Here is a 12,228-nt window from a genome sequence, read left to right on the forward strand (position 1 = left end):
GTCTGATGTGTTCATCATGACTATTGCACCTCCTTTGTCAGTAGGTTTAATGATCATTTCTTTGTTGGTGTTAAAAGACTGTGTGGCCTTTCTCTTCTGTGCACTGATGTTGGAATGTTGGAATGTTCATGGAATAACGGCGACCGCAAAGAAAAAAAGGACAATTTCCTATTTATTCCTCTCCTCTGATATGATCTAGCACATCAGAGGAGAGAGAAATGGGGTCCCCCGAGCTCCCACGGTACCTCCAGCACCTCCTGTATCCCCCCTGGTGATGTCCCCCGGCGTTTTCCCTCCCGGAAGAAAATGGCAGGGGCGTGCACAGTGCGCCCGCCAAGATCTGCCGTCCGGCACCCGGCAACAATAGGAGATTTTTCCTATTGGTTCATTTTGATAGGGTCTCTCACAGTGAACAAAATAAAAAAAATAGTAAATCAAACCCCCCTTCACCACCCCCTTAGGTAAAAATAATAAAATAAAAAAGTATTTCCATTTTCCCATTAGGGTTGGGGCTAAAGTTGGGGGGTGGGGGTTGGGATTAGGGCTGTTAGAGATGGAAATTGGGGGGGGGTTCCACTGCTTAGGTACATCAGGGGGTCTCCAAGCGCGACATGGCGCCCGCCATTAATTCCAGCCAATTTTGCGTTCAAAAAGTCAAATGGTGCTCCCTCCTTTCTGAGCCCTGCCATGCGCCCAAATAGTGGCTTTCCCCCCACATTCGAGGTATCGGCGTACTCAGGAGAAATTGCACAACAAATTTTGTGGTTCATTTTCTCCAAATTCCCTTGTGAAAATTAAAAAAGTTTGGTTCAAAAGTAAATTTTTTGTGAAAGTAAAATGTTCATTTTTACCTTACAGTACATATTGCCTTAGTTTTCCTGAAACACCTGAAGGGTTAATAAACTTCTTGAATGTGGTTTTGCCACAAAAAGAGAAAACACAGTAGTTTAACTATAAATGGCTTCACCCAACCACTAATCATGAGTGGAGGAAAAATGTAGGTGTTATCATTAGAGATGAGCGAGCATACTCGTTGCTCGGGTGGTCTCCGAGTATTTGGATGTGCTCGGAGATTTAGTTTTCCTTGCCGCAGCTGAATGATTTTGTGGCTACTAGACAGCTTGATTACATGTGGGGATTCCCTAGCAACTAGGCAACCCCCACATGTACTCGGGCTGGCTAGTAGCTGTAAATCATGCAGCTGTCTCAACAAAAACTAAATCTCCGAGCAGTCTCAAATACTCGGAGATCACCCGAGCAACGAGTATATTCGCTCATCACTAGTTATCATTCATATTCTCTGAAAGAAGGCCAAGAAAGCAAACATTCTGCTGTGGTATGTAAACTTTTGAGAACTGTATATTCATATGTGATAATGTTATTACACATTATTGGTCAATATTGTTTGCACTTTACCTATTAGCATATATATCACTTGCACTTTATTTGGTTATATCATTTTTTTGTGGGTTTATATACACTATGATATACTTTTCTGCATCTGATTTGTGGATTCATATTGAAATGTATTGTATACATAATTACCATATATACTCGAGTATAAGCCGAGACTTTCAGCCCAAAAAAATGGGCTGAAAGTGCCCCTCTCGGCTTATACTCGAGTCATGGAAGGTGGGGGGTCGACGGGTGAGGGGGAGAGACGCCTGTCATATACTCACCTGTTCCCAGCGCTCCTGGCGCGGTCCCCGCATGTCCCCCGCGTCTCCGGGAGCGGCAGCTTCTTCCCCTGTTCAGCGGTCACTGGTACCGCTCATTAAAGTTATGAATATGGACTACACTCCCATAGGGGTGTAGCCGCATATTCATTACTGTAATGAGCGGTGCCACATGACCGCTCACTACAGGAAGAAGCTGCCGCTCCTGGAGACGTGGGACATGCTGGGACCGCGTCAGGAGCGCTGGGAGCAGGTGAGTATGTCATATTCACCTTTCCGCGTTCCACCGCCGCCTCGTCTTCCGCGTCCTCTGCAGTGACTGCTCAGGTCAGAGGGTGCGAAGACGTATAAGTGTGCGCACCGCCCTCTGCCTGAACAGTCAGTGTGGAGAGACGGGACGCTGAGGAGTCTTTTTTTTTTTTTTTTTTTACTGCAGCAGCGGCAGCATTACATGTGGCACAATGCTATATGGATAGTCTATGGGTCCATAAAGAACTGCATGATGCATTATATCGGGCATCTATGGGGCCATAACTGCATGGAGCATTATATGGGGCATCTATGGGGCCATAAAGAACTGCATGGAGCATTATATGGGGCCTATTTTGTATGGATCATCTTATGAGGCCATAATGAACAGTATGGAGCATTATATGGGGCTCCTGATTCAATATGGATATTCAAAAACACTTAACCTACTGATGTCTCAATTAATTTTACTTTTATTGGTATCTATTTTTATTTTTGACATTTACCGGTAGCTGCTGCATTTTCCACCCTAGGCTTATACTCGAGTCAATAAGTTTTCCCAGTTTTTTGTTGCAAAAGTAGGGGGGTCGGCTTATACTCGAGTATATACGGTATATTTCCTTGATTTATTGGATATCAATATTGTGTATATTTTGGCTTTAATTTGTGTTAATTATGATATAAAATTGTATACATATACACACACACACTCATTGTTACACTCTGGGGGAAAAAAAGCGCACAACAAATGTAACGCGGATGTGTGAATGCACTGTTATGCTGAAAGTGGCTTTATAAACCCCTATATAGAAATAAATGAGCACGGCTGAGGAATCTGATCTGTTACATGTTTATGGGAAAGTTAGGAGATAACTATTTTGCAAATAATCAGTATTATTGAGTGCTATCATTTGGTGGCCCCATGCACTATTATTTATAACATCAGTAGCACAGCTAACGTGAAACTGCGGAGATGCAGTATTGTGTATGACAGGTTATTTAAAAACACCCTTTTTTTTCTTCAACTTTAGGCTGTCCGATGCTATGAAGCTCTAATCCTAAAATCTGAGGGTAAAGTAGAGTCCGATTTCTTCTGTCAGTTAGGCCATTTCAACCTATTGTTGGAAGACTATCCAAAAGGTAAGAATATAAGCAAGTATTTTTGTGATAGCCTTTTCCATATTCCTTTTATATGTGATGGGGTATATAACTATATTGCAGGCTGAATTGAACACATTCATCCTTTTCTTTGAAGGCTTGTACCAAATTGATGCTCGGATCACAATCGCAGCAGAGCGGGAGCCGAGGGTCATTCGCATATCTCATCCAATGCTCTCGCATTAGATGTGATACGCTAGTGGGACCCTGGCCTAATAGGATGACTGGAAGATTCCAATTTGAGTATATTCCTCGAATATATACCCAAGATGTTGTTGTTTGTTTTGTTTTTTTTTTTAAATAAATTGCCTTTTTTTTTTTTCTTTACAGCCTAAGTAGACTTTAAGACCGTATTCACACATCTGTGTTGTTTTCAGATTATGGATGCAAACTCGACAGTCACATAATTATACACAAGGCTGTTGAAGGGAACCTGTTAGCAGGTTTTTAGACCCTGAAGTAACCTTATCACAGTAAAGTACCTGTAATGATAAATAGTTCCATACATTTTAATTTCAGATCTGTGTCTCTGATGTCTTGTAATCCATCAGAAAATGTTTATGCAAATTAACTTGAAAGTGCTGGTATTTGGTCTTCACTTACAGCTCTTTTGATTCTTCAACCTCTTTTTTCTCCCCCTGGCTCGGCCTCCTGCCAGTGATTGATAGGTCACTCTTCTGTCACCTGCATTCCACATTTCACGCAAGCACCATCATTTTGGAGCGTATCATATGCTCACTAACATCCTGATGACGTTGCGAGAGCCAGAATATCCATCTGCGTGTGGACTGCCCTCCGAGAATAACGGCGAGTGCACTGGATGTCTATTTCTATGATCTGCTAACCCACCAACATTCCCAGCATGACCAAAGGATGTGCTGTCTTTCATAACATCATTAAAAAATTACGTAAGATGTTGGCTAGGAGAGCAGGTCTCTGAGAAGAGTGACCCGTCAATCACTGGCAGGAGGCCATACTAATTAGTCATAACATTGTAGTTGTTGGCAAACTCCTTTAACACCTTCCCAACATGTGGCGTAGTATGGTGATAGTGTATGGAGCAGACTCAAAAGCTGAGCCCATATCATACCTGGGAAATCCCAGTTCAGCCAGTATCTTTAATGGCAGCGAGCAAAGCTTACTTAACCACTGCTATATAACAATGTAAGTAGTGCAATTGATGGTGTACACCTGCCCCAATGAGTGTGCAGCCCATGTGGCTGCCATATTAGTCCTTCTGTGAATCTCAGCATGTGGCTGTGTTTCATAGCAGAGCATCAATTTAACTGTGTACTGAAATCCACTAATACATTAGTTTGATCACAGGTTCATGTAAAAGTAAAGTGAAAAAAATATATAAAACAAGTTATCTTTATTTCATGTTTAATAATTAACCCCTTAATCCCATTGGACGTACTATCCCGTCAAGGTGACCTGGGACTTAATTCCCAGTGACGGGATAGTACGTCCAGTGCTATCAGCCATGCTCACGGGGGAAGCGCGGCAGATCGCTGCCGGGTGTCAGCTGCCTATCGCAGCTGACATCCGGCACTATGTGCCAGGAGCGGCCACGGACCACCCCCGGCACATTAACCCCCGGCACACTGCGATCAAACATGATCGCAGTGTTCTGGCGGTATAGGGAAGCATCGTGCAGGGAGGGGGCTCCCTGCGTGCTTCCCTGAGACCCTCGGAGTGTGATCGCGTTGCTCCAAGAGTCTCTTACCTCCTCCTCCCTGCAGGCCCGAATCCAAAATGGCCACGGGGCTGAATCCAGGTCCTGCAGGGAGGTGGCTTACCAGCGCCCGCTCAGAGCAGGCGCCGGGAAGCCTCCCTGCTGTGCTGTGTGATCGCTGTAAATTTTTCTTTTTTAAGAAATATAATGATATAATGTGATGCTAAAAATCCGCTAATAGACCCGCTATAAAAGTAAATCAAACCCCCCTTCATCACCCCCTTAGTAAAGGTACCTTCACACTGAACAACTTTCCAACGAGAACGACAACGATCCGTGACGTTGCAGCGTCCTGGATAGCGATATCGTTGTGTTTGACACGCAGCAGCGATCTGGATCCCGCTGTGATATCGTTGGCCAGCACCTTATTTCGCCGTTGGATCACCTGCTGTCATCGCTGGATCGGTGTGTGTGACACCGATCCAGCGATGTGTTCGCTTGTAACCAGGGTAAACATCGGGTTACTAAGTGCAGGGCCGCGCTTAGTAACCCGATGTTTACCCTGGTTACCATTGTAAATGTAAAAAAAAACCCAGTACATACTCACATTCCGGTGTCTGTCACTTCTCTCGCCGTCAGCTTCCCGCACTGACTGTGAGCGCCGGCCGTAAAGTAAAAGCAGAGCACAGCGGTAACGTCACTGCTGTGCTGTGCTTTACGGCCGGCACTGACACAGTCAGTGCGGGAAGCTGACGGCGAGGGACGTGACAGACACCGGAATGTAAGTATGTACTGTTTTTTTTTTTTTTACATTTACAGTGGTAACCAGGGTAAACATCGGGTTACTAAGCGCGGCCCTGCGCTTAGTAACCCGATGTTTACCCTGGTTACCCGGGGACTTCGGCATCGTTGGTCGCTGGAGAGCTGTCTGTGTGACAGCTCTCCAGCGACCACACAACAACTTACCAACGATCACGGCCAGGTCGTATCGCTGGTCGTGATCGTTGGTAAATCGTTTAGTGTAACGGTACCTTTAGGGAAAAATAAAAAAAATTTAAAAATTTATTTCCATTTTCCCGTTAGGGTTAGGGTTGGGGCTAGGGTTTGGATTACATTTATGGTTGGGATTAGGGTTAGAGGTGTGTCAGGGTTAGGGGTGTGTTGGAGTTAGGGGTGTAGTTAGGGTTGGGGTTAGGGGTGTGGTTGGGATTAGGGGTGTGTTTGGGTTAGGGTTTCAGTTAGAATTGTGGATTTCCATTGTTTAGGCACATCAGGGGCTTTCCAAATGCGACATAGCGTCCGATCTCAATTCCAGCCAATTCTGCGTTAAAAAAGTAAAACAGTTCTCCTTCCCTTCCGAGCTCTCCCGTGCGCCCAAACAGGGGTTTACCCCAACATATGGGGTATCAGCGTATTCAGGATAAATTGGAAAACAACTTCTGGGGTCCAATTTCTCTTGTTACCCTTCGGAAAATAAAAATTTGGGGGCTAAAAAACATTTATGTGGGACAAAAATGATTTTTTATTTTCACGGCTCTGCGTTATAAACTGTAGTGAACTACTTGGGGGTTCAAAGTTCTCACAACACATCTAGATCTCTAGTTTCCAATATGGGGTCACTTGTGGGGGGTTTCTACTGTTTAGGTACATTAAGGGCTGTGCAAACGCAGTGTGATGCCTTCTGACCATTCCATTTAAGTCTGCATTCCAAATGGCGCGCCTTCCCTTCCGAGCTCTGCCATGCGCCCAAACGATGGTTACCCCCCACATATGGGGTATCAGTGTACTCAAAACAAATTGCACAACAACTTTTGGGGTCCAATTTCTCCTGTTACCCTTGGGAAAATACAAAACTGGGGGCTAAAAAATAATTTTTGTGGGAAAAAAAAGTAATTTTTATTTTTACGGCTCGGCGTCATAAACTGTAGTGAAACACTTGGGGGTTCATAGCTCTCACAACACATCTAGATAAGATCCTTAGGGGGTCTACTTTCCAAAATGGTGTCACTTGTGGGGGGTTTCAATGTTTAGGCACATCAGGGGCTCTCCAAATGCAACATGGCATGCCATCTTAATTCCAGCCAATTTTGCATTGAAAAGTCAATTGGCGCTCCTTCCCTTCCAAGCTCTGCCATGCACCCAAACAGTGGTTTACCTCCACATATGGGGTATCAGCGTACTCAGGACAAATTGCACAACAACTTTTGGTGTACAATTTCTTCTGGTACCCTTGGGAAAATAAAAAAATTGGGGGCAAAAATTTCATTTTTGTGAAAAAATATATTTTATTTTTACGGCTCTACATTATAAACTTCTGTGAAGCACTTGGTGGGTCAAAGTGCTCACCACACATCTAGATAAGTTCCTTAGGGAGTCTACTTTTCAAAATGGTGTCACTTGTAGGGGGTTTCAATGTTTAGGCACATTAGTGGCTCTCCATTGAAAAGTCAAATTGTGCTCCTTCCCTTCCGAGCTCTGCCATGCGCCCAAACAGTGGTTTACCCCCACATATGGGGTGTCGGGGTACTCAGGACTAATTGTACAACAACTTTTGGGGTCCATTTTCTCCTGTTACCCTTTGTAAAATAAAACAAATTAAAGCCGAAGTAAATTTTTTGTGAAAAAAAAAAAAAATTAAATGTTCATTTTTTTTTTTAAACATTCCAAAAATTCCTGTGTAGCACCATAAGGGTTAATAAACTTCTTGAATGTGGTTTTGAGCACCTTGAGGGGTGCAGTTTTTAGAATGGTGTCACACTTGGTTATTTTCTATCATGTAGACCCCTCAAAATGACTTCAAATGTGATGTGGTCCCTAAAAAAAAAATAAAAAAAAAAGAGAAATTCCTGGTCAAATTTTAACCCTTATAATTCCCTAACAAAAAAATGTTGTTTCCAAAATTGTGCTTATGTAAAGTAGACATGTGGGAAATGGTACTTATTTAAGTATTTTGTGTGACATATCTCTGTGATTTGAGGGCATAAAAATTCAAAGTTGGAAAATTGCGAAATTTTCACCAAATTTCCATTTTTTTTCACAAACGTAGGTAATATCAAAGAAACTTTACCACTATCATGAAGTACAATATGTCTCGAGAAAACAATGTCAGAATCACCGGGATGCGTTGAAGCGTTCGAGTTATAACCTCATAAAGGACCAGTTGTCAGAATTGTAAAAATTGGCCCTGTCATTAACGTGCAAACCACCCTCGAGGCTTAAGGGGTTAAAAATAAGCTTATTTGGCATTAATATACTCTGAGCTATAAATTAACCCATACCATAAAACACTGTAAAGAAGGAAAAAAGGGAAAATGCCTATAAAAGCAATACAAAGTAATCAGGATGTCGTATGTACTCAAGAATAGCATCAATAGAAAAAAAGGTCTATTTGCATGCAAAAAATTCCCAAGCACGAACATCAACCCATCGATAAAAAAAAATTAGGCAAGAATCTCAGAAAATGGCAACACAAATTAAATTTCTTGCCACTGAAGTTCTAATACGAATTAAAAATTCTTGTTTGGTATCGCCTTACTCATACTGACCTTGGAAATCATGAACACCAGAAAAAATATGCAATCACATTTTTTCCATAATTTCACATTTCTTGGCTTTTTTTCAGTACACTAATAAAATGGATGTCATTCAAAACTACAACTCATCCCGCAGAAATAGTGCTGATGACTATGTGGACTATAAAAATAACCCTGTGGATTTGATTCGTCGCACATTTTACTCCAGGATTCTTGTGTATACAGCTTTAAAAAAGTCATAATTGTGGTGCAATTCAAGGCTGCTTTAAAATTTTGCGACTGCTGGCATTCTCACACCATTTCTGCACAGTACTGACAAATTGGGGCAGCTGGGGCAGGATGAGGATATATTTCCTGAAATAGAGGAAAGATGAAATCACAAAATTTGGTTTTCGTAAAATTTGCTGCTTTGTGTTTTTTTTTTTTTTTGTCCAGATGTTTAAGTTACTGCAGTAAAATTGTAAGTATTTCATAAGTTTTTAAAACTTTTATTGTCAAAATTATGCAAGATTTTGAAAAGACTGCAGTGTCGACCGTTTTCTGATATTTTTTGCAATTCACCCCAGCATGCTAGATATAATCTCCTTTGCAAATTTGTAACTGATTACATCGCATTCTTGTGTAATCAGTGCCTGGAGATTATCACAATTTCAGTGTATTTATTTGTCCACTTTTTGAGAATTAACCACAGGTTTTCAATGGGATTGAAAATGTCGACTTTTTGTTCACGAAGCTGCTTGGTTATCACTTGTCACGTTCTCCATCACCCTGGCAAAAGTATGGCTCATCCCAAATTTCTTCTGGCTGCTTGGGAGAATCTTGGAGGATGTTTAGATCACATCCTTTCGTCATGGCGGTGAAGTAAAAATTGTGAGTGTGCGTAGTTGTGTGTTTATTGTGACCACAATCAGTTTTGTAATTTTGTATCCTAGTATTAATTTATTTCAGATATTGTAATTCTGCAGATACCCTTTATGGTTATATAATTGTAGCTGTATTATTTCTGCCTATAAAAATGAAATATAAATGCCCATAACCAAAGGTTTCCTTTCCGTTTTTATTCCAAGTCGAAGGTATAAGTAATTTTTCTCCTTGTGAAGAGTGACATATCAAATGTCATGACAACTGGTTGCGCTGTACAGTTCAAGTCCTCTTCCTTTCTAAAGAGGCAATTTGCATATTAAATTCCAAGTCTCGGAATTCCTTGGTGAGGTAATGTCAGCAGCAGCATCATTCTTTCTCCAGAGTTAAAGGGATTGTCCACTACTGAGACAATCCCTTCTTACATACTGTTCCCCAGTGAAAATAAAAAAATATCAAATACACTCCCCTCTTTCACCCCCGCTGCCGTTCCTCCGATGTCTGCTCGGGGTCTCGCTCGCATGATCATATGGCTCGTGAGCACTGTCAGGGTGGATTTAATTTAAATCTAACTGATTTAAATCACGATTTAAATCACTAGTCAGTAAGGCTTGATTTAAATCAGTGATTTAAATCAAAGTTTCTACCTAAACTAGTTCTTGCTACTTTAACATGCAAGTAGATGAAGATTTTTAGAATCACTTTTTATATTACTTTTTTCTCCCCAGTTTAATGGGTTAATCATTCATATTTGGACACCACTGTTCTGTTGTACTTAGGAAGGAGAAAAATAATCCTGACCTTAATAACTATTTAAATAGATTTATTCAACTGAAACAATAACAACATTACAGCATAAGTTATTTGCTTAAACAAACATCCATGTTTGTTAACTAATTTGGCTAAACAAAATATATATATATGTTTTAAGAAACTTAGACTGTCAGCCCAGCCGACACATGAAAAACTTAAATACTACTGTCCCTGCTGTCCTCTGTAGCTCACTTGTCGTCATCTTCATCATCATCTTCTTCTTTGTTCCTATTCATAATCTGGAAAAGAAAAACAAGCTTTCCTGCTTTATTGGGTCCCAACCGATTTCTCAATTTAGAATGAATGAGTCCAAAGGAAGAGAATATTCTTTCAACGCCTGCAGAAGAAGCTACTGCTGTTAAAAGTGAAATCATTACTTGAACAGTCTCTAAATCCAAGCGCTTAAGTGACTTCCACCAGTTTACTGGTGTGACCTTCCTTAAAATATCTTCAGCAAACATATATTTCTTGAATGGTTCCCCCTTAGCTCTGAAGTTTATTATAGTTGGCATTAAAGATGGATGATTGCTGGATACCCATGTCATAGCTAACTCCTCTTCCTCAGCACTTTTGGTTTTGACCCTGATATTGGATATTGACAATATTTGCCAAAAAATGAGCTGGAGTCAGTGCATGTCCCATTCGTTTGTTTACTGCTTGTAATTTAATTCTGTCCATGTGTAGTTCTGTTTTTAAGTGTTCACTCAGTTCCTTCCAAATTTCAACAGCATCCGCAATAAAACAGATATTTTTCTGTATTTTGTTTAAAGCTTGAGAGATGGGTTTCAGGAAGCTCAGCATATGTTCAACATTTCTCTTAAGCCCAGTGTTGAGGATTTTGGCCGTGACAGTGCCATCTATTTTATCTCGATTTTCTTCACAAAGTGTCATCAGAATAGGCCAGTTTTTGATATACTGCTCAAAACAGTCCACCACAGAGTTCCATCTAACATCTTGTGGGAGCGTTAGCTTGGTTCCACCCATCCTTTTCAGAGCTGCTGCAGCAAAATGATTATTACGGAAGAATTTAGCAATTTCAACAACATTAGCCTTTATTTCTGGAACACTTAAGTCTTTGGCTAAGAGGTGCAGCAAATGAGCACTGCAACCATATGTTATTAGCAGCTTTGTATTCCCTCCCTGCTCTTCTAAATCTCTTCTCATCTTGGATACGTTTGCAGCATTGTCAGTGACCAAACTGCGTACTAGACATTTGAATTTTTGTTCACATGTCGTTCTAGCTTTTACTGCCACTTCTTGTAAGTATTCTGCTGTGTGTGCATTTCCTGACGTATCAGTTGTTTGTGCAAGGAAGACTTTACCTTCTTCTGTTGTTATACAAGCACATACAATAGGATCATTGTGGACATTACTCCACCCATCAATACTTAGGTTAACAATTTTACCCTCCAGAGCTGTTGCACATTGCTCCATTTCTCTGTCATACACTTGATCCAGCAGTTTCCCTGCAACATCAGCTCTGCTGGGTGGACTGTATCCTGGTCTCAGTAACTGAACCATATTAATGAAATGTGGGTTCTCAGTCAGACGGAAAGAAGAGTTCGTTGCATAAATAAACTGGGCAATTTTTTCATCAATCAACTCTTTTTCTAATCTGCTAGTTCTTATCACAAACCTATCTATGGTGTTTCCAGGAGGTAAAGGTTTTTTGTGGCTGTGGGTGTCTGATGATGATGCTGCTGCTAATGAAGCACTATCCTGGATGGATAACTCTGAAACTGTAGAACAGGATGATGGTGATCTTGGAGGTGGATAGTGTCCAGAATCCATGAATTCCCCTAAACAAAAAAGTCAATGCTGTTATTTTATTGTTTATACAATTTCTGCTTATTGTACACAACACATCACTGCCCCTGCCCCAAAAGGAATATTTGTTTTTCTTCATAACTGTACCAAATGACAGTAACATGCAGTAATAATAAGAAATATAATTTTTCTCACACATGACAGTTCAGTCTTTAGAAATAGGATTCAATAAAAATGTTTACCAACCTGAAGATCCTGCCTGTTCAGAAGTGTTTCTTTGGTCATCTTCATCACCGCACTTCTCATGATGTTGCCTCATTCGCGCCACCAGGCCTTGCATCTCTTTGTTGCATCGTTTGCATTTTGCACGCATGCCTGCCTTACCGATAGGCGAAGGAGCTTCATTAAAATATTCCCAAACTGGGTCTCTTTTACGGCCTGCTGCCATTATAAGGAAAGAATGTAATAAACCTCAGATCGTATCGTACACACAAAC

At 41.1% G+C, this 12,228-nt stretch overlaps 1 protein-coding gene across 3 annotated transcripts in view; it reads left to right on the forward strand.

The window, feature by feature from the left end:
• The window catches only part of KDM6A (lysine demethylase 6A), a 223,882-nt gene that overhangs the window by 88,811 nt on the left and 122,843 nt on the right, over window positions 1–12,228 (forward strand). For all 3 annotated transcript variants that reach the window (XM_077294825.1, XM_077294827.1, XM_077294826.1), the window contains exon 3: window positions 2,957–3,065. In XM_077294825.1, coding sequence (XP_077150940.1) covers window positions 2,957–3,065 — 109 coding nt within the window. The remainder of the gene's footprint in view (window positions 1–2,956; window positions 3,066–12,228) is intronic.

Source organism: Ranitomeya variabilis, chromosome 3, assembly GCF_051348905.1.
Source record: "Ranitomeya variabilis isolate aRanVar5 chromosome 3, aRanVar5.hap1, whole genome shotgun sequence".
NCBI classification, from domain to species: domain Eukaryota; kingdom Metazoa; phylum Chordata; class Amphibia; order Anura; family Dendrobatidae; genus Ranitomeya; species Ranitomeya variabilis.